Source organism: Phascolarctos cinereus, unplaced genomic scaffold (genome assembly GCF_003287225.1).
Source record: "Phascolarctos cinereus isolate Bilbo 61053 unplaced genomic scaffold, phaCin_HiC Scaffold_5;HRSCAF=322, whole genome shotgun sequence".
Lineage (NCBI taxonomy): Eukaryota > Metazoa > Chordata > Mammalia > Diprotodontia > Phascolarctidae > Phascolarctos > Phascolarctos cinereus.
Window position 1 is genome coordinate 284,464,615 of NW_027555958.1, and position 23,576 is coordinate 284,488,190.

The window sequence follows — 23,576 nt, forward strand, 5'->3', positions numbered from 1 at the left end:
AGACACATAAGATTAGGAGCTGGGTTGGTCAGTAGTCAGTGCGTTGGGGTTTACACATTGGCTTCTCACTTTATGCAGCTCAGTTCCCTTCTCTCCTGCTCCCCTCCCCCCATTGTGTTTTGCTTTTGTTCCATGACAGGTAAGAGTCAAAATGATTTAATGACCAGGGAGAAATTCAAAAGAAAAAGTAATCTCCTTTAGATGGTTAAAACCTCACTCTGCCTATTAAATAACTTCAGCTCAAACCAATGCAGTTAGGAACTTTGTCATCATTGCCCCAGCATGATCGGGGAGGAAAAAAAAGAAAGAAAAAAGATAAGACTTCGTTCCTTGGGGCAGGAAGCAAATTAGACAGGAGAGAATGTCACCATTGCAGGAATGAGATGATTTCCAAAGTTTTCTTTTTTTTTTTTAGCTCCAAAATGTTATAATTTCTATTTTAAAAAATGCTAAACTTGTGTGGCTTGACTTGGGTTTGGGCACCAGTAGGAATACACAGCTCCCAGGGCCCCTTCCAATTTTGGGATACTGTGGTTCTTCTGGTTATAGGACATCTTTTCTTGGAAGGGTTGGTTTGGATTCCAAGTGACCTTGAGTTGGGAGAAGCAAATAGATTCTGGGATGATGATGAGGAATTCCTGTGGGAACCTGGGAGGGTCATGGATTGCAGAGGCTAGCATCCTAAGGCTATCTCCTAAGTTTCTCCTAGTTTGCGGGAATATGGAAACCAGAGATGGGATAGCCAAGAATGCAGAAACAATTGGCACTGCATCTTCTTGGTATCATCCAGAGTCTCAGCCTAACCATGGATGATTAATGAGGTTTTCTTTTCTAAGCAGGAGTTGTGCAGATGTGGAGGGAAGTGAACATCTGGCTCTTCCAGCTTGCAGCTGCTATGTTGCTAGAAAGAAGTGTTCTGCCCCATATCAGATTCACTCAGTGATTCCTTCTGACCTCTTCCTGGGCATGGTTCTTGAGTCAACCACCTCTTTCCAGACACTGAGAATAGGATAAAGAATCAGAGTTCCTGGGATCTATCGCTAGATGGATGGGGAAAAGGTCCAGGTTGTACCATCCCCAGAGTCTTGCACACTTCTCTGACTCATGGCTTAGTCTTACCTTAATTTCTAATTCTTTCCCTATTAACCCATTCCCTCTGTTCCTCCCCTTCTTTCTCACATTCTGCCTATTCCAGGGAGAGAGAAAACCCCTCTCTCTAAGACTCAGTTATCCACCATTTGCCCAGTGAGCAAGATTGTCTTTTCTCTTCAATGAGAAGATCCAGGAACGAATAATATTTGTATAAGGACCCTGCCTAATGATTGCAAGGGCTATTCAGAGACTTAAAACAGTAAGGAGTCTTAAAGGGCATCAAGTCCAATCCTCTGGTATTATAGATACAGAAACCCATGGCTAGAGAGGTAAAGGGATTTGTGCAAGGTTTGACAGGCGCTGATCAGCAGAGCTCGGCTCGGAACTTAGGTCTGACTCCTTGTCCCATGCCTATCATGCCTGCAGCAGACAGAGCTCCATCAGTCTTACCCATCTACTGGAGTTGGACACAGTCAGAGCAGGCTGGGATAGGATGTTGTGACAGGCTGCACTCAGACTGCAACCACGATCACTCTAAGAACTCCCAAGTTGAGCTGTGACCTGAAACCTTCTACTTACCTGTGATCATCAGGAGAGCTGTTCCCATCTACTGATACTCTACCCTGATTCATTCCCCACTATCTAGCAATCTCCTACCCACTCTGTCTCTTCTATTCCTGGTGTTGCCTATTTCTTGGCTGTGTAAGAGTAATCTACTTCCCTTACTCCCACTTTCCCTTCTCTCATTCCCATCCACCTCAATCCTATACCTCCCAGGTCCCACTCTGGATCTGCTTGCCCCTTCCATTGTGCCCTCTATCCAGTGCCTAGTCCATAATTAATAAATTTCCCTTCAATTTAGATGTCTTCCTCTCATGCTCCTCCCATCTTACGGAGCTCATGGAGACTAGGATCCCCCTAAGATGACACTGATCTCCCTAGATATCCTTTCCAATAACTGTTGCATCTTTCTTTTCTATTACTCCCTGATATACTAGTCTCAAAGAGAGAGTCTGAATGCCTCCAATTCTCCATTGTCATTTCCAGACTCTCTCTCTGCTTTCATCTCTCAGAAACTTTTCATCCTTTTAGGTTCACTGTATTCACATTTATCACCCAAGCCAGATCCTGGTAGATGTTATCTACTGATGGTCAGGTTATTCTCTCTCTGTCCTTTCTCAAAGACTTCAGTGCCTGGTTCACAGTCTTCCATTCCATCCCAATTTTTGCTCTTATACTAGAAGACTTTAACATACATATTGATGTTTCCTCAAGCACTCTAACCTTCCAGTTGGTCAATCTGCTTAAATTCCATGACCAACTCTTATTCTACCTCACCTCCTCACAGGGATAGCAACACCTTTTGATCTTTCTATCATGTACAACTATTTTACTTCTATGGTCAAGAACTCTGATTTTCCTTTACCCTATCACAATCTCCTATCAATCCATCTCTCCTTATTCTTTACTCTTCTTGAATCTATTCTTTATCTTCACCATGACTTAGAATCCTTCCACTCCTCAGTTCTTTCTCAAGACATTGCCTTACTTTTGATAATTCCCCTCTGAATCTTGACCCTTTCCAAACCACGGAAAACTCTTAAGTTAACCTTTTCAACTCTGCACTATCTTTTGCTCTTGAATCAGTTGCTGTCTTGATCTACTGCTACACACCTCTCTGCAAACCCCAACCTTGGATTACTCCTACCATTTACCTCCTCTCCTCTTCACATGCTGCTGAACAGAGCTGGAGGAAGTCATATAACCGTCTTGATTAGTTTCACTACAACTTTGTATTATCTAATCTCAACAGTGCCCTCACTGGAGAGAAGAAATCTTTTTAATCCTCCCTAACTGACTCTCTAGACCACTAGCCAAACTTAGTTCCTATCTTTCAGTCTCTTATAACACTCCTTCCTCCAAATCTAGCAGCTGAGGATCTTGACTCATATTTTCAGGAAATAGAGGTAATTGTCCCTGAACTCCCTCTTCTCAGAACTCCTTGACAACATCTCCCATGAACTCCTCCTTTACTTAAGTCTCTGTTGAAGAGGTGGACCTTCTCCCTGCTAAAGCTAACATGTCTACACGAACCTTTGATTCCCTCCACTCCTGTCTTTATCAGAAGATTGTTCTCCCTTTCATCACTCTTCTCTTTCTGATCTTTAATCTCTTACTATCAACTGTCTCCTTCCTTGCCACCTAAAAACACTCAAGTCTTTCCCATACTTCAAAAAGTCCTTCACTAGATTCTGCCATTCTCACTAGCCATCTTCCTATATATGTTCTCTCTTTTCCCAGCAAACATCTTGAAAACTCTGCCTACGTTTCTTTCCTCCAATTCCTCTCACTCACTAATCAACCCTCTGCAGTCTGGCTTGTGACCTCATCTTACAAATGAATCTGCTCTCTCCAAATTACTAATGATCTCTTACTTGCCAACTCTGATGACCTTTTCTCATGAATGTGCTGGTAAATGTTTAGCAACTAGCTCTCTGGGAAAAAAAAAAGAGAATACAGGACACACTTTTAAGTTTAATCTCCATGATTAACATTTTTCCCACTGTCTTAAGACAATCAACAAAACAATAAATCAAGCCCTGACTTTGCCAGTTTCTGAGGTGTAAATGCTCACACTGAAAATTTAACATTTAGCTTGAGGGCTCAAACTGGCTTGTTTTCAGTCCTCGCCCTTCTCATTTTTGCTTCAGCGCTTGACACTGATGACTACCCTCTCCTCTCTGGTGATCTCTCATCTCTTAGTGATCCTGCCCTTACTCTCCCTTAGTCCCCTTTTCTGGATCATCATCCGTGCTACATTTCCTAACTGGAGGTAAACCTCAAAGCTCTGTACTGGACCCTCTTCTCTTCTCTTCTCTCTCTCTCTCCAATCCCTGAATTACTTCAAGGTGGGTTTCGTTATCTCTAGGAAGCTTGATTCCTAGACTAGCCTCCCTACTGTCTCTCCTCAGCTTCAGTCCCACATCACAAATTGCCTATTAGACATTTTGAACTGGATGCCCTGCAGAAATCTCAAACTCAATATGTCCAAAAAAGAAGTCACTATCTTTTCTGCAAACCTACCCCTCTTCCGAATCTCTCTATTACTGTCAAGTATACTGTAGTTCCTCTAGTTATCTGGTTCCACAACCTGGGTGTCTTCAACTCCTCACTCTCATGCCACATATCTGATCAGCTGATACATTTTGGCCAACATCTATATCTCCCACATACAATTCCCTTTTCTCCACTCACAGGGCCAACACTTTCCTCCAGATCCTCTTTACCTCTTCCCTGGCATGTTGAAATAGTTTCTAATTGATCTCCCTGCCTCAAATCTCTCTTCATTCTGATGTATCCTCCACACAGCTCCTAAAGTAATCTTCCTAAAGTTCAGGTCTGATCCCTCCTATTCTGTAAATTCTGGTGCTTCCACAATCAAATATAACCTCCTCTTTTTTTCTTTTTTTAACATTTAAAGCTCTTCTCAATTTATCTCCTTTACATCTTTCCAATCTTCTCATTCATTCTTCCCCTGTATGTACTCTACTGTCCAGAAGCACTAGCTTTCTTATTATACATCACACACAACCTTCCACCTCTCATCTCTGGGCTTTCCCACCAGTTGTATCCAAAACTCAGAATCCACTTCTTTCTCATCTTTGCTTCTTGTATCCTAGCTTTCTTCAAGGCTCAGCTCAAGCATTTGACCCTTTGTAGGAGCCCTTTCATCTTTTTTCCAACTGCTCATACTTTCTGTGTCTCCCTAGCCACCTTGTATCTGGTTTGTATGTTGTGTGTGTGAATGTATGTACCCATGCTGACAATACATACAGATGTGCATAAAATATACACATATATGTATATTAACATATGGGGCAGCTAGGTGGCACAGTCGATACAGTGATGAGTCTGGGGGGGCAGCAAGACTTTTCTTCCTGAGTTCAAATCCTGGTTTCAGACACTTAACTATCTGTGTGACCCTGGAAAAGTCAAACTTAATCCTGTTTGCCTCAGTTTTCTCACCTGTAAAATGAGGTGGAGAAGGAAATGGCAAATTGCTTCAGAAGCTTTGCCAAAAAACCCCAAATGGAATCACAAATAGTTGGATAAGACTGAAAACGACTGAATAATACATACACACACTTGTATATGTGCATACACACATATATAAATATATGTATGTGTGTATATATGTGTATATATATGCATATATACATATGCATACGTATGTATGTATACATATGTATAATATATACACATACACACACACACACACACACACATACACACATAAACATAAAAAAGTAGATGTCAGGTTCCCACCACAATGTAATTCCTTGAGGGAGAAGACTGTTTTGATTTTGTCTTTGTATATCCAGTGCCTGTCACATGTTAGAGGCTTAATAAATGCTTGTTGATTGATTCCTGTCAATGAGAACAATACCCTGGGCTGAGTTCTTCAGGGCAGACAGGTTTCTTTATATGTCTATAGTGGAAGCAAGGAATAGCTTTCTGAGTCCTTACCTCCTACTCTCTCACTGCCTGAGCTATGCCACTGTCTGGTCCCAAATATTAGTGCAGGGTTCTTAACCCGTGGTACATAGACTCCCCCCATTCTCCACAAAGATTCATGGATAGATTCCAGGGGGTCCATGGACAGAAAAGAAATTACAGCTTTGTTTCAATATAATTGTTTTCACCCCAATCTTATGTAGTTTATTTTATGTAGTTTAGAAAATTATTCTGAGAAATAGGCTTCTCTGGACTGAGGAAGAGGTCTTTGCCACAAAAAAAAAAGTTAGGAACCTCTGCTTTAGTAGTTCACACTTGCACACACCCACACCCACACCCGCACACTCACTGTGCAACTACCCCCAATTTCGCAGGAGCCTGGCTAAGAGCCTCCATACAGCTTCATCATTCTTGGTGCCTCTTTTGATGAAACCTTAGGATCTTGCACTTGTCAAGGGAACCAATGTGAAGAGCTTAGCCCTTGGCTGTCTCTTTTGCAAATTGTCTCTCCCATCCCCTTCTGCTCTGGAGGCAGGCCTCTTCCTGCCTCACCTCTACACCCTCAAGCCAAACGAATATACTTCTCTGCAGTCCACCTTTTCCCCAATTAACTCCCCCTCCCCAGCTCCTTTCCTGAAGATCGAGTGGCCCACTCCTTCATCAGTCCCCAGGCCTTGTGCTTACTTTCCACGGTGAGAGTGATGGGTTGACTGGTCTTGTTATCCCCGTTCTTGTCATTAACGGCCTGCACGTAGTACCGGCCAGCATCAGGAGCCACAGTTGACAGAATGACTAGGGTGTTATCCAGCGTGATGGCTCTGAGGAGGACAGAGAACTGATTGAGAGATTCTGTCAGGGTCACCCCCAAGCCTCCCTCTGAAGCAGCGTGGGACTGGGGAGGGGGAGAATTCTGGGGGTTTACTGGGTAAGGAAGACTGAAGAAGGAGTGTGTGTGTGTGTGTGTGTGTGTGTGTGTGTGTGTGTGTGTGCATGCGTGTGCGCGTGTGTGTGTGTGTGTGTGCTGATGAGAAATGGGAAATGATAAGAGGAGGGCATAAAGCTAAAATAATCATGCCTTACATCGATATTGAACATTAACATTTTCAATGCATTTTCACAGACATTATCTTTCCTGATCCTCACAACCCCATGAAGGAAGGCAGGAAGAAGAGTATAATCCATATTTTTGAGTCGAGGAAATCAAGGTACAAAGACATCTAGCTACTCCTTATCTATGCCGAGGTGTTCCTTAACCTTGGCAGGGCCGTATCTCTCAGCCCCCATCCCCTTAATATCACCTTATGCCTGAGTCCCAGCCCCTGCTATATTGGATGCCAATTTTTCCTCCCATGGTCCCTCTTTGCCTGTAGTGAAAGTCACACCCTCTACAAGGTCCCTGGATGTCAGAATCTAAAATAGATGTGCATCCATGTGCTGGACCGGGAAGTGGGGGATTGGGTTATGACTGACCACTAATTTCACATTTTTTTATGGAATTCTGTTTCCAGAAGGTTATGCATGAATTCCCAATATGAGGTACCTTTTAGCATGGGAGGTTTTGAAAAGCACTGGGGGGAAATCTCATGCTATGAATTAATGCCTCCCCCAGTACCTTTCAAAAACTCCTATGCTGAGAGAACAGGAAAATTATCTGGAACCAGAAAAGTCCCTATACATAACATTAGTTCACATACTAAATAGTGCCTGACCTACATGAACTTATCTATTTGCATAACATCATGTAGTTGATGGTTTGATTCAATTAAATTTAACAAATATTTATTAAACACCTATTACTATATGCACAAGGTGCCATGTAAGGGCCTGGGGATAACAGGATGAAGATGTATTCCCTGCCCTCAAGGGTATAGTAGATATTAATGATGATAATTTAGATGGAAGCTCCAGGCATAGGGGATTGTTAGCCAAATGTACTGTTGGATTCAATCCATGTCTCCTTCTGTCAAGAACTAATAGCTCCTGCCCCTGTGCCTCAGTTTCCCCCTCTGAAGCAGGATTAAAAAACCAACAACAACAACAAACCTGCCTTTTTAACATCTAAAGACATCTCTTCTCTCCCTGAGGATGGACAGGTGTCTGAGATGGTAGAGTAGTACAGAGATAGAACTGGGCTTATCCCAAATCTGAATTCTTTTTACCTTGGGACCAATACTGAAGACTAGAACCCCAGTTTCAAGTGAGGTAGTATTCAAGTGAGGTAGTTCCCAGCTGGGAACTCACTGGGCCTCATTATAGCCCTTAAAAGTCTGACCACCAACAAATTTTCCTCTTTTCTTGTTTTCTATCTTCTTTTATTCATTTCCCCATTGACAAACAAAACCATTAGTTTGTCAAGTCTAGCTCCAAATTTTAATGTGATGTGCATGAGACAGCTGTTAAACATCCTTAATGTTAGTTTAACAAGGACAAATCCAGTTGAATCCTTTTCAGATTTTCCCATAAGGTGAATGTTACAGAGTTTTAAAAAGAGTCTCTCAAAGGAACTGCTTCACAAATGTCTCTTTTGTTTATACTTTCACAGGGCTAGGGGTTTTGCTTTTTTTTTCTTTCTGTTGGTCTTTTATATGTCAGTTCTCTAGCCATCAACAGAGCTGCAGGGAATTGCAGGATGCTCATCCACTCTGTTCTTACCCAAAGGTTCTTTTTCTTCCTGGAGAGTTCCCTCTCTGTTTTTCCCAGTAATCTGGACAATGGGAATTAGAGGTAGGGGGTGGCTCTGGACAGAGGCTTGACAAATTGTGGTGGTGTGTAGTGGTAATGAATAAAGTGCTGCCCTTGGAATCAGGAATACTGAGTTCAAATTTTGACTCTGACACTTAGTAGCTGTGAGACTCTGGGCAAATTACTAAACCTCTTTTGGATTCAGTGAATCAGTCAGTTAGCATATATTAAGTGTTCACTATGCACCAGGCAAAAGACAGGCTCTGCTCTCAAGAAGTTTATGGTCTAATGGCCTCAGTTTCTCCATCTGTAAAATGGGGATAATAACAGCATCTATCTCCCAGGGTAGCTTCTTCTGTTGGGCAGCTAGATGGTGCAGTGGATAGAATGTCAGACCTGCAGTCAGGAAGACTCAGCTTTCTGAGTTCAAATCTGGCTTCAGACACTTATTAGCTATGTGACCCTGGGCAAATCACTTAACCCTGTTTGCCTCAGTTTTCTCATCTGTCAAATGAGCTGGAGAAGGAAATGGCAAACCACTCCAGCATCTTTGCCAAGAAAACCCCAAATTGGGTCACAAAGAATCAGAAATGACTGAAAAACAATTTGAGCAACAAAACCTCCCAGGGTTGTGGGAAGATCAAATGAAACAGCATAAGTAAAGGGTTTTGCAAACCTTTAAGGGCTGTATAAAAGCTAGCAAGTATTACTAGCATTACTTCTGACCTCAGTACCTCTGTCCCTGGTCTCACAGCTTCCTCTTAGAGTGCCACCATCATTGAAAGGCTAATAAGAAGAAATCTTTCTCCCACCAAAAGCCAAGAGAGGAAGTGTGGTGCCGTGGAAAGAGTGCCAGGTTTTACAATCAGAGGAATAGATTCTCTAATGTGGCTTTAATGTTTACTAGCAAGTCACTCAAGTCTCTCTGGGCTTCAGTGTTTTCTTCTATGAAATTAGGGAGCAGGACTAGTAATGATAATAGCTCATATTTATTTGTGCCTTAAATACATTATTATTAGAATGGAAGTCACTTGAAGGTAGGGACTGCCTTGCTTGCATTATATTTGTATCCCAATAGCACAGTGCCTCGCATGGTATAGAGTCAAATTTTGGTATGAGGGTATTAAAAAGAATGGAAGTATCTGTAAGGCAGGGACTGTTCGGTCTTTTTGTTTGTAACCCCCGCACTTATCACACTGCGCTATACATAGTAGGTGTTGAATTTGAATTTACTGACCAATAAGGGCTTTATTTATTACCTCATTAAACCTCAGAACAACAGACTTTGCTATTAGCCATAAATACACCACTTCTGTGTTCAAGAACTCTGAAATGCCCTTACATGATCACAATCTATTGGCTTTGCCTCATCTCCCTCTACCTTCCCATACCAAACTCTACTCTTTGTCCACACTGTGATCTCCAATCCTTTGACCCCTCAGTTCTCTCCTAGGCCATTACTCTTACGCTAGCCATACTCTCCATCTTGACCCCTTGGTGAATCAGTTCAACTCCACATTGTCTTTTTTCTCAAGTCTCTAGCCCCTTTATTGAATTGCCAACTGTACCCTGCTAATCTCCGGCCTTAGATCATTTTCACTATCTGCTGTTGATTGAAAGTGGAGAAAATCATGCAACTGTTCTGACTGGGTCCACTACAAATTTATGTTAAATAACCTCAACAGGGCCCTCACCGCTCCTAAGCAGTCTTTCATACCTCCCATATTAACTCACTATCTTAACTCTTCACAGAGGATCTTTCAAATCTTTTCATTCCTACTCAAATTTCCTGTGGCTCCCTGTTCTGCCACCCTCTCAGACGAGCGCCTTGCCTCATATTTTACTGAAAAAAAAAACCCTGAGTCCATTTGCTGTGAACTCCCTCTTCTTCCCTCTTCTTCATCTCACATCACTCAGCTGCTTTCTGTCCTTATCTTGTCCTTCAACCCTGTCATACACGGAGAGATGACTCACCAGGGCTAAGTCCTCTACATGTACAAGCTATCCCGTTCCATCCCATCTTCTCCAACAGATTGCCCCCTCTGTCATCCCGACTCTATCGCTTATCTTCAATCTCCCCTGTCTACTGGCTGCAAACATGCTCATGTCTTCCCCATCCTCAAAAAAAACCTTTCACTTGGTCCTTCCATCCTCCATAACTATCATCCTATCTCTTCTGGCTTTTGTGGCTAAACTCCTTGAGAAGGCCATCTACAATAGGGCCTCCACTTTTTCTCTTCTCATTCTCTTCTTAACCCCTTATAACAAACACCTTCTAAACTCATCATCTCACTAAAGTTGCTTTCTCTGAAGTTACCAACAATCTCAGTTGCAAAATCCAATGACCATTTTCTCAATCCTCATCCTTCTTGACCTCTGTGCAACATCTGACCATCAATCACCCTCTCCTCCTTGATACTGTCTTCTCTCTAGGTTTTTGAGACATCACTTTTTCCTGGTTCTCTTCTTACCCGACTATTCCTTCTCAGACTCCTTTGCTGGATCTTCATCCAGGTGATGCCCACTAACCATAGGTGTACTACCTAGACCCTCTTTTCTTCTCCCTCTATACTATTTCATTTGGTGACCTCATCAGCTCTCATGGATTTAATTACCATCTCTATCCTGATGATTCTCAAATCTACCTATCCTGTTTACCTCCAGTCTCACATTTCCTACTGCCTTTCAGACATCTCAAACTCGGTGTGTAGTAGACATCTTAAACTCAACATGTCCAAATCTAAACTCATTATCTTTTCCCCTAGACTCTCCCCCATTTCTAACTTCCCTATTACTGTCAAAGGCACCACCATCCTTCAAGTCCCTCAGGATGGAACCTGGGTAGTGTTGTCTTTGACTCCTCACTGTTTCTTGCCCTCACCCTTCTCACTGTACCCAATCTGTTGCCAAGTCCTATGGATTCTGCCTTTTCAACATATCTCGAATACACCCCCTTCTCTCCTCTGACATGACCACCACCCTAGTGCATGCCCTCATCACTTCATACCTGGGCGACTGCAACAATCTGCTGCTTATTCTCTTGGCCACAAGTCTCTCCCCATCCCAGTCCATCCTTCATTCAGTCACCAAAGTGATTTTCCTATAGCACAGGTCTGATCATCTCATCTGCCCATCCCAAAAATCCCTACAAAAAACAAAACTCCAATGGCTCCCTATCACCTATAAGATCAAATATAAAATCTTCTATTTGTCATTCAAAGCCTTTAAAACCTGGCCCCTCTGGGGCAGCTAGGTGGCACAGTGGATAGAGCACCAGCCCTGAAGTCAGGAGGACCTGAGTTCAAATGCGGCCTCAGACCAAACACTTGACACTCACTAGCTGTGTGGCCCTGGACAAGTCACTTGACCCCAAAACCTAGCCTGTCTCTAACCTTTACATTTGTACACCCCATCTCCCCCCCATCATCTTTGATCCAGCGACAGTGCCCTTCTTGCTGTTCCAAGATGCTCTATCTTTTGGTTCCAGACATTTTCTCCGGATGGCTCCCACATTTGAAAAGCTCTCCCTCCTTGGGAAGCCCCATTGGCTTCCCTTCAAGTCCCAACTAAAATACCATCTTTTGCAGGAAGTTTTCCAAACCCTCTTAATTCTAGAGCCTTCACTCTTATTTACTACTTACCCTGCATATAGCTTGCTTTGTATATAATTGTTTCTTTGTCATATCCTCTATTATATTGTAAATTTCTTGAGGGCAAGGACTGTATTTTGCAGTCCTTTTCGTATCTCTAGTGCTTAGCACAGTGCCTGGCACATAGTAGGTGCTTAATAAATGCTTACTGACTGGTATAGGTGATATAGGTGCAAGTATTATCTTCATTTTATAGATGAGAGGCAGGATGGCTGTAGTGGCTAAAGATTCAAGACCTGTGTTCAAAGTCTGCCTCTGAGAAATGGTGACTGTGGGCAGGTCATTTAACCTTTCCCTGTGCCTAGAGCTAAGACACTAAGCTACATAACCTGCACTGTTAGCGTCCTTTACCAAAATCTCTCTTTACCTATGAAATCTAGGGTTTGGCCAATTCTTCACTACAAATACCGATGTTCAGAGAAAGTAAGTGGCTCACTTAGGGTCACACAGCAAGAATGTATTGGAAGCAGGATTAGAAATTAGGTCTTTCTGAGACTGAGCCTGGTGCTCTAATCCACAATGCCAGGCTGCCTCTCTAAGCCTCAGTTTCTTCACCTATAAAATCAGAATAATAGTATTTATCCCACAGGGTTGTTGTAGGATCAAAAGAGATAGTGTAGGAAAAACGTGAGATGACAGTTGAGCTTCCAGTTAGTTCTAAATCTGTGATCCTATGAGTCCTTCCGTTTCCTCCACTATCTTAGCATCCCTTTCTCCCATCCTGTGTACATGCACACACATATATAAGAGCGCACACACACCCACACATCCCCAGACACACAGACACACATACACATGCACGCACACGCACACATGCATGCAAACTTTTTGGGGTGCAAATGACCTTGAGAATGGAGGTAAAAAGATTCTAGGGTAAATACTATTAAAATTCATAACTAGCTCAGGTCTTGCAGATTTCAATGTCCTTATTCAGTTGTCCTGTCCTGGCTGCAATTATTGGCTCAAATTTAAAAGTAACACTGTACCTTTACACCCAGGTGTTGTCTATCCTTACTCTTTTTCTAATTCTTTCCCTCAAGCAATCGTGGGTAGGACTACAGAGGCAATGAAGTATCAGGGAAAGTGGAAGATCTGGGCTGTAGTCTCTGCAGAGCCACTAAACAGCTGTGTGACTTGGAGCAGCTAGGTGGCGCCATAGTGCATAGAGCCTTGGGCTTAGAATCAGGAAGATTCATCTTCACGAGTTCAAATCTGGCCTCAGACACTTACTGGCTATGTGACCCTGCGCAAGTCACATAACTCTTTTTGCCTCAGTTTCCTCATCTGTTAAATGCAAACTACTCCAGTATCCTCACCAAGAAAACCCCAAAGTGGGTCTTGAAGATTTGGACATGACTGAAATGATTAAATGACAACAACAACAACAACAACAGACTTTTGGCAACAAATTTTCCTTCTCTGTTCTTCAAATAATGACAAAAATAATAGCTAGCACATAGCGCTTTAAGATTTGCACAGCACTTTACAAATATCTCATTTTATCCTTACAAAAACTCTGCAAGGTAGGTGGTACTATTATCACCTCCCTTTTACAGATGAGGAAACTGAGGCAGGCAGCAGTTAAGTGACTTGCCCAGGGTCACACAGCATCTTAGGCCAAATATGAACTTAGTTCTCCCTGATTCTAGGCCCAGCACTCTATCCACTGAGCTACCTTTATAAAATCAAACAATGAACATTTATTAAGCGCTTACTATAGGCACTGTGTTAATGCTGGGGATACAAAAAGAGGCAAAATACAGTCCCTGCCCTCAGGGAGCTTATGACCTGATGAGGGAGACAACATGGAAATAAAATACACACAAAGTAAGCTATATACAGGATAAATAAGAAATAAGTAAAAGAAGAAACAGCACTAGAATTAAGAGGGGTTAGGGAAGGCTTCCTGTACCAGGTGGGATTTTAGTTGGGACTTAAAGGGAGTTCAGTAGAAAGGGAGTTAGACTGGGTGACCCCGAAGGTCCCTTCTCTAACATTCTATGTTCTAGCATTCTTTGTTACTTTCTTTATCTCTCTTGACTTTTTGGCCTCTGCCCAAAGTTTCTTTGTCTACTTGGGTCCCAGGTACTCCTTTGTGGTTTCTGGTTGAAACTGTGCTGGCTTTGAAACAAGTGTGTTTTCCATAAAGCTGGTGCTCTTTCGGCCCCGGCTGGAGGAAATCCAGTCTTCCACTCATCTCCTGCCCTATAGCTCAGGCCTATAACCTTCTTTCATGTGTCTGTACTTCCACAATGTGTTCTCTCCTCAACTGAGACTTGGGAACTCTACCAAACTTCCAGGCTCCTGTCTACTCCCTTAGAACATCAGAGCGCGAATGGAACATTGGCCTTATCCAGTCCAACAGAAGAGGAAATGGAAGTCTAGGGATAAGATGCCCAAGGTCCCACAACTAGTTAATGGCAGAGCTGCTCTAGAACCCAGGTCTTCTGGATCTCACTGTCTTCTCACTACACCAAAATGGCCTTACTCAGTTACTTGGCAAACTAGTATTTCCATCCCTACATAATATGGACCTATATTTTTCAGAGCTACTTCTGAAGACTCCCAGGGAACTTTAAAAATAATTTTAATTTAGGGGTAGCTAGGTGGCACAGTAGCTAGAGCACCAACTCTGCAGTTTGGAGGACCTGAATTCAAATCTTGCCTCAGGCACTTACTAGCTGTGTGTCCCTGGGCAAGTCACTTAACCCTGTTTGCCTCCAAAAACCACAAAATAAATAAATAACTTTAATTCAAATGGATTGACCAAACATTTAAATAGCACCCACTGTGTGCAAGGTTGTATACTGGATGCTGGAGTAATGAATATAAAAACCAAAGATTTGCCCTCTCTTTAAGACGCTCATGCCAAAATTGAGCTAATTTAAGGACACATCTCTTCCAGTGAGGAACAGTAGTCTTCTATTAAAAACAAAACCAAAAATGTCAGAGCAAGAATTCCGATGTCCCATACATCTGCTCTGAAAATCTTAGAGCTCCCAGAAGCAAGAAGGCTGAGAAGCCCAGGAAAGCTTACTTCACACTCAGATGATTTCTCCCTTACTAGAAAGATTCCATTTTCCCTTGTGATCTCCGTTGATGGCTGAAGAGAAGATAAGAAGAGTTAACATTTGTATAGCCCTTTAAGATTTACAAAGTGCTTTTATGATACATTATCTCATTTGATCATTACAACAGCCTTGTAAGGTAGATGTTATTATTAATCTCATTTATAAACGTGAGAACTAAAGCTGAGAGAGGTTGATTTGTCTAGGGACCCTGGGAGACAGGATTTGCACTCAGGTCTTCTTGATTTCATAGTCCTTGCTCTAATCACTGCACCACTTTTCCTGAGTCTGAATTCTTTGTTCTGCCCGCTGGCCCCTCTAGCTGCCTTACATCCGTGTGAGCATCCCAAGGGAAAACATAACTAGCACTTGACTGAAGATCATTTAATTTGCTCCTATGCTTTCCTCTCCAAAATGTACCCAAGCTTTGAGGTGAGTTTCCAGACAATTTAACCCCAGGGATCAAAGCTTTGGAATAAAATGGCTAGAGTTCTAAGCATAGAAATTTCTAGGGGATATGCAGAGACTATGCCTCAGGGATTTGAGAGTTGGCTAAGTAGCTCAGTGGATAGAGCGCCGGGGAGGGTCAGCAAGACCTGAGGTCAGATCTGGACTCAGACACTTACTACCAGCTGTGTAACCCTAGGCAAGTCATTTTACTCTGCCTGACTCAGTTTCCCCAACTATAAAATGAGGATAATGGTTGTATCTACCTCCTCTAGTTGTTGAGAGGATCAAATGAGGTAAAGCCTTATCCCAGTGCCTGGCATGTAATAGATATTTAAAGAACGTTTCTTTCCTTCCTGACCCTGGGCCGGATTCCACAGACAAGATCCCTCCAGACTTCTTTTGTAACCAACTCCATCATACTATCCTGCTGGGTTAGTTCTGAATGGCCAAGTTCCCACCTTCCAATCCTCTACTCCATGATGATACCCTTCTTCTGGGCTCATGGTGTTCCATGCCTGGGGACACTTGATAATTTAATTAGAGAACTGAGTAAGTCAGATTGAAAGCTCCCCAATGGCCTGTACATTCTTCCTATTGTTACTCCTCTTGCCTCCTTTCCCGCAACACACAGCCAGGGGATGGATAAGGTGTTACTAATCACTGTTTAGACCCCAGCAGTGGTGTAGCCCATAGATAGAACTCTTTCTAAACCCCTCCTCCCTCCTCCCCTCCAGCTCTCTATGGCTGATAGCACTCATTGGATATGTATCCCCTGCATACAGATGCCAGAGAATTTGCTTCCAGGGGTCCTGTCTACTCAGCTATGAATATTAATCTGCTGTAATTGTTAAGATAAAACTGTTGGAATGGTTTTCTCTCACATATTTAGCATGGAAGATGGAGGCGGGAAGAGGGGGAAAGAGTGTCTGTGTGTATGCCAGGATCATGGGGCAGGATAGTGTTTTGAATTAGAAAAATCTGAGAGGGGTTTGGTAAATGAGAGTGAGACGATGGGAATGAGGATGTAGGGAATGTACAGATGATGGAATTGTGGTGTTTCTTATTTACAGAGGCTAAACTACCTATTGCAGAGTAGCATTGTAAGATGGTTTTTAGAAACTCTGTCTCAGCTTTGTAAAGTTAGACAGTGGTATAGGAGAACAGAATTAACACCCATGCTAACTGTGCACTAGCAGGTTTGGGCGATGTGGAAAACAACAGTTCTGTAGTTAGAAGGTTTGAGTCCTGAGTCCTGAGTCCACCACTGTGACCTTGGACAAGGCAATTCACCCCTATGGGCTTCAGTTTTCTCATGTGTAAAATGGTAATAACAATCACGGGACCACAGATTTAGAGCTTAGGCTCATCTGATCAACCTTCCATCATTTTATAGATGAAGAAACTGAGGGTCAGAGATGTGAAAGGTCTTGCCAAAAGCCACACAGGCAGAACTGGAAATTGAACCAGTATCCTTCAACTTAGAATCCAGCATTTCCTTTCACTGCCTGCCTCACAAGGCTCTGGATGATGAAACCAGGATCAGATGAAATAACGTTTATGAAATACACTGTAAGCATACAACGCTATGGGGATGTAAGTTATCATTACCACGAATAGTATGGATAGAATGACTAGATTCAGTTCCATATATTTGTAAGTACATCATAACTGAGCCTTTCTCCTTAGCTGCAGGTATGTATTACAAACTGCCTATTGGCATTTCAAAATGAATGCCTTGTAGGTATCTCAGACTCAAGATGTCCAAGATAGAATCTATTGCCTTTGCTCCAAATCTCACCCCTCTCCAGAACTTCCTTATTGCTATTGAGGGTACTACCATTCTTCCAGTCACCCAGATTCACAAGCTAGGTCTCTTCTCTGATTCCTCACTCTCACCCCCTCACATATCCAACCAATCACCAAATCATACCCTTTCTATCTCCATGGCATCACCTCATCACCACTCACACGACTACCACATTAATTCATTCTCCTATGACTTCTTGCCTGGATTATTACAACAGCCTCTTATTTGGTTGACTTAACATACATCTCTCTCCGTTATGGTCCATCTCCCATTTGTTGCTGTTGAGTCGTTTCAGTTGTGTCCAACTCTTTGTGACCCCATTTGGAGTCTTCTTGGCAAAAATACTGGAGTGGCTTGCCATTTCCTTCTCCAGCTCATTTTACAGACATAGAAACTGAGGCAAATAGGGTTAAGTGAATTGGTAAGTGTCTCAGGCCGGATTTGAACTCAGGAAGAAGAATCTTCCTGATTCCCCACCTGGTGCTCTATCCACTGTACCACCCAGCTGCCCCCGTAATGGCAACAAAAGAGATTTTCCAAAAGTGCAGGTCTGACTATATCATTTCTTCTTTTTTTAAAAGAATATTTTCTTTTTTTTCCAATTACATGTAAAAACAATTTTTACCTTTCTTTTAAAAAATGTTGAGTTCTAAATTTCTTCCTCCTTCCCCCCTCATTGAGAAGGCAAGCAATTTGTTATTAGTTATACATGTGCAGTCATGCAAAACATATTTCCATATGAGTCATATTGTGAAAGAAAATCCATCATTCCTTATTTAATAAATTCCACTTTCTGTTTTAATTCTCCAGAGGCAGTTGTTTTCCACATCTCATTCCCTTATAGTAACACTGGTAAAATGTGGGTATTAAAAAGGTGGGCCTTTGCTGTCACGGGGTGTGTGGAGTCAATAAAGGAACACTGCAATTTCCCAATTGTAACCGAGCCTGCTCTGTTCCTATTCAGCTGTAGGCCCAGTTCATTGTCCATCTCTGCTGTTTGTTCCAGATGTACATACTGTTGGAAAGCTTTATAGGGTGTCTATCCAAATGCATTTTGGAATCTGGGCAGTATGATATGCTTTATGTACTTGGTCTGTGGCTGTGTAGATGGCCAAGCCAGAATCCTTTGAGCGATTACAGATATCTTCCAGGAGGCCTTTCAGTGTTCCAAGCCTTGATACAGTCAGCGCAGTATCAGCCACAGACAGGAGGACCTGGAGGGTTTTTATCATCCACAGGGAATCCCTATGTAACTTGGACTCGGTGATGTATCTCCTTCATCACAGTGGCAAATGTGTTTGGTGAACTTTCATCTCCCTGTTTAATGCCTCATGTAATGACTATGCTCAGAGGGTCATTGAACAAGGTTATCTCTGTTATATCTTCCAAGGAATCTTGAATGAGCTTGATGTATGGATGGGAGATACCTTGTAAACAATACTGTAAATCATCAATCAAATGCTTTTTTGCCATCAACAAACAATAAGCAAGAGGGGAGCTTATATGCTTTGAGCCTTTCACTTAATTGTGAAATAGCAAAGATGTGATTCATTGTTGAGTATCACTTCCAAAAGCCTACCTGTTCCCTACTAATACCCTTACTGAGGAAGACTTTGATTTGTATATTGATAATTCATAAAGATTTTATATAGGTGGGGGAGTAGGCATATGGGGCAGAAGTTGTTGATTTTTATTTTGTTGCCTTTTTTGGTATTAATAAGATCTGAGATTTTTTTTCTCCATGCCTTTGGTATCTTCCTCTTCCTCAGATACTTTGTATATTAGTAACCTTGCAATTGTTTTGCTTTGGGGATGGATCATCTCTATCTAGAATTGGCCCTCACTGGCTGCTTTTCCTGTCTTTCTCTTTAGGGTCATTTCTACCTTCTTTAAAAGCACATTGAGAACTCTGATATTTGGATCCAAGTGTGGTGGTATCACTGTCTTTGATGGAGAAAGTAGTTTGTTATAAAGAGTTTTGCAAATCTTTTCGATTTTTCTTCCATTTGCTGTCCTCCTTCCATGTTCATCCCTAAATGCCCCTGGGATGACTTTGCTTAGCTGGATCTCTCACAAAGCTTTCTTTAAGCTGCTTTTATCTCCCACTGCTTCTCTCTGCTTTCTGAGATATTGCTGCTTATAATCTTCCAACATCCTTCTCTGTAAGATTTTTACAAATAAGTTTATATTCTAACATGATAGGGTATAAGTTGAATATGATGACCTCTAAGGTATCTTCCAACTTAGAGATGCTATAACACCACCCAGGCTGAGAGGGAAGGTTTCAGGGAGGTTCCTAGATTGGCAGATGAAGTAATTCTTTTGCTCACAGCCTTTTTCAGAGGTGTTGGGTGTTGTTTCCAGTGCTCAGTTACCCAAGAGTCAAATTGCCAAACCCAACCTAGGGAGTGCACAGAGGGTCCTTGTTTGAGCTGAAAGGGCCTGTGTATTTATTTAGCCTACCAACCAAAGCCAGTCCTGGTTCCTCCCTGCCACACCTCCCCTCACACGGCCAAAACACACATGCGCCAACACATACATGAGTGCAAGCCACAAATGCACACATCCAAGCTCAACTCCCCTTCTCTCCCACATGTATACCTTTGCTGCGGGGTTCCCTTCTCTTGGCCTAGCAGGGTCTCTTCATCTTTCCCCAGGGGAGCTGTCCAGGACCTCTCAGATTCAGCAGCCTTGACTAGCATATCCACAGTAACAACTCCAGTCCACGGAGATATTGCTTTCATAACATTTCTTACATCCATCCTTCCCCTTTCCTCCACTCAGCACAGCCACCACCTCAGTTCAGGCCGCCATCACCTCTCACCTGGACTAGTGCAAGAATATCCTAATTAGTCCCCCTGCCCCCAGTCTCTCTCCACTTCAATCCTTTTTCCGCCCAGCCGCTAAACTGATATTCCTAAAGCACAGACAGGCCTGACCATGGTACTCACCCATTCAGTTTCCTTTTGCCTGTAGGATAACATATACACTTTTCTCTTTGGCTTTTAAAGCCCTTTACAATCTGGATCCATCTATTTTCCAGGTTTATTGTACCCTACTCTCCTTCACACACTCTGTGTTCCAGGCAAACTGGGTAACTTGTTCTCTGTACACAATATTCAATCTCCTATTTCCATGACTTTGACAGGCTGTCCCCCCCACTTCCCCAGCCCCATGCCTGGAAAGAATCCCCCTCCTCACCTCTACCTCATAGAATCCCTAACTTCCTTCAAATCTCAGTCCAAGTGCCGTTCCTACAGGAAGCCTACCATACCCCCCATTGCTTTTCCAGCATGGGCTGCACTTTCACTCACTCATTTCCCAGCTCCTAAACTTGAGGCCATTTGCTGAGAGTTCTCTTCTCCCCTCCTTCTTATCTCCTAGTACCCAGATGCCCTTTGTCACTATCTCCTCCTTCATCCTTGTCTCACATGATGAGATGGCTCTACTTCTTGCTAAGGCCAACCCTTCTACCGGCACAATCAATCCTATTCCATCCCATCTCTTCCAGCATACTTCCCCCTCTATTATCTCCACTCTATCTTTTCCTCATTCATTCTCTATCTACTGGCTCCTTCCATCCTGCCTGTAAATATAGCCATGTCTCCCCCATTCTCAAAAAACTCTCAATTGATTCTTCCATCTCTACTATTGTCCCACATCTTTCTTGCCTTTCATGGCTAAACACCTTGAGAAGGCCATCTACAATAGGTGCCTCCATTTTTTTTCTCCTCTCACTCTCTTCTTAACCCCTTACAACACAACTTCCTACATCATCATTCCATTGAAACTGCTCTCTTTAGGTTACCAGTAATCTCTCGATTGCCAAATCCAATGTCTTTGAGAAATCCTCAAGCTTCTTAACCTCTGCAGCATCTGACTACTGATCACTCTCTTCTTCTTGATGCTTCTCTCTAGGTTTTCAGTATACCCCTTCCTCCTGCTTCTCTTCCTACCTATCTCACTCCTCCTTCTCAGTCTCCTTTGTTGGATCTTCATCTAGGTCATGCCCATTAACTGTTGGTATCCCACAGGGCTCTTCTTGGGCCCTCTTCTCTTCTCCCTCTGTGCCATTTCATTTGGTAGTGGATTCCATGGATTTAATTATCATCTCTATGGTGATGGATCTCAAATTCTAGCTCTAAAAACTTTGCTGACTTCCAGTCTCACATCTCCAAATGCCTTTCAGATATCTTGAACTGGATGTCCAGTAGACATCAAAATGCCTAAAACGGAACTCATTATGTTTCCTCCCAAACCTACCTCCTTTCCAGATTTTCCTATTACAGATGAGAGCGCCATCATCCCCCCAGTCCTCCAGGCTCACAACCTAGGTGCCATCTTTCACTCCTCATTATATCTTACTTCCACCCCTCTGTAGCTAATTTGTTGCTAAGGCCTGTTGATTTCACCTTTCCAACATCTCTTGAAAACAACCCCTTCTCTCCTTTGATATTGCCACCACTTTGGTACAGGGTGCACACATGCTGTCTCTCCCATTAGACTGTAAGCTCCTTGAGGGCAAGGACTGTCTTTTGTCTTTTTGGGGGTTATTTCTAGTGCTTAGCACAGTCTTGGAACACAACAGGTGCTTAATAAATGCATATTGACCAACTGAAGGACCCTCCTCAAGGAAATAATTTTGTACTTTATTTCTTATGTATGTGTTGCTTCTCCCCGAGAGAACTGAAACTTCTTGAGCTCTGCTCTCCTACCCTCCTGGGGGGCTTAGCCCTTTTTGCTCTGGTACTCAGAGCTCCTCCAAACTCATTTCCATTCCATACAAGCCATTTCTTTCCTATTCAAGGCAATGTACCTTCTGTACCACTGAACCTTGTCATTGCACCTTATTGGGGGACTAAAATGCCTCAGTTATGGAACCTGGGGACCCATCAGATCCCAGAGGCAGCTGGTGGCACGTGGATAAAATGCTAGGCCCGGAGTCAGGAAGATCTGAGTTCAGATCTGACCTCAGACAATTACTAGCTGTGTGACCTTGGGCAAGTAACCTAAAAAAACCAAACCCACTTCTGTCTCAGTTTCCTTAACTGTAAAGTGAGGATCATAACTGCACCTATGCTGCAGGTTTGTTGTGAGGATCAAATGAGATAATATTTGCAAAAATGTTTAGCACAGTGCCTGACACATAGTAGGTGCTATATAGATGCTTACTTTCTTCCCTGATTGGTGATTGTTGTCACATGGACTTCTGGGTAACCTCAGCCATGAGCCATGCTTCATATTCCAGATCAGTTTTCATTTTTTTTTTTTTGCAATTTTTTGCACCCGTGTAAGTACTACTTAAGCCCACTCTTTCCAGCTTCAGACCCCCACTCAAATCAATACTGCCATAGCTACTAGAAAAGACCTGCCTTCTCCTCTGGCTCTTCACACCAACCCAGTGACTTCCCAAACCAAAACACTACCACTCCTACATATGTCTTTTCTCCATCAATTAGAACACAAGCTCCTTGAGGGCAGGGACTGTTTTTGTTTTTTGCTTTTGTATTTGTATTCCCAGGGCTTTTCATAGTGGTTGGCCCTAGCCAGTTTGATATCTGTGATTTATAAATGCTGCTGAATGAAAGAATGAATGAAAGACTGGTTTGGGGAGACCTCTGTGTCTCTGACTCTATGTGACTCTATCTCTGTCTCCCTTTCTCATTCTCTCTCTCTCTCTCTCTCTCTCTCTCTCTCTCTCTCTCTCTCTCTCTCTCTCTCTCTCTCTCCTGCCTCCTCCTTTTCTCTTTCTGTCTTTGTCTCTCTCTCTCTTCTCCTCTCCCCTCAGTCCCTGAAATTCTCCACATTGGGTAAAATGCAGTCTCTCTTTTGCAGCTCTCATTCCAGGGCAGCTCATTTCTCTCAATAACTTCTCTCTTTGACCTCTCCAAAACCCTTTCACCAATAACACAAGATGTGTTCCCCTCTCCTCCTAAAGTCAATGACTGAAAAAAAAACCAACTCCCTTGAGAGGGCTGCTCTATTGTTTCTTCCAGATGTCTGGTCTATGTCTGATCATAACTTGGTGTGAATGACTCTACCCAACTTGACCTGCCCCATGAGGACAACTGTACTCACATTCTGCTGCTGGGTGGAATCTTCCGGCCATCCCGGAACCAGGTGACCTGTGGTTGGGGGAAGCTGGAGATTCGAGGGGCTTTGATGACAGCTGCCTCTCCATGGGAGACACTCTGGTGCTTCTCACCCTCTTCAAAACTTCCCATATCTGCAGGAGGAAAGAGGAGGAGGGGAGAGTCTGTGAAAAGGGATTGGGGATTGTAGTAGAATGGGCCAGCCCCAAGAAGAGTCTGG

At 42.9% G+C, this 23,576-nt stretch overlaps 1 protein-coding gene across 1 annotated transcript in view; it reads right to left on the reverse strand.

Moving 5' to 3' along the window:
- SDK2 (sidekick cell adhesion molecule 2) overlaps nucleotides 1–23,576 on the reverse strand; it is a 453,394-nt gene that overhangs the window by 150,867 nt on the left and 278,951 nt on the right. Inside the window, exons 4-5 of the mRNA XM_021002493.2 lie at nucleotides 23,343–23,490; nucleotides 6,292–6,425 (exon numbers count right to left, since the gene is read on the reverse strand). Coding sequence (XP_020858152.1) covers nucleotides 6,292–6,425; nucleotides 23,343–23,490 — 282 coding nt within the window. The remainder of the gene's footprint in view (nucleotides 1–6,291; nucleotides 6,426–23,342; nucleotides 23,491–23,576) is intronic.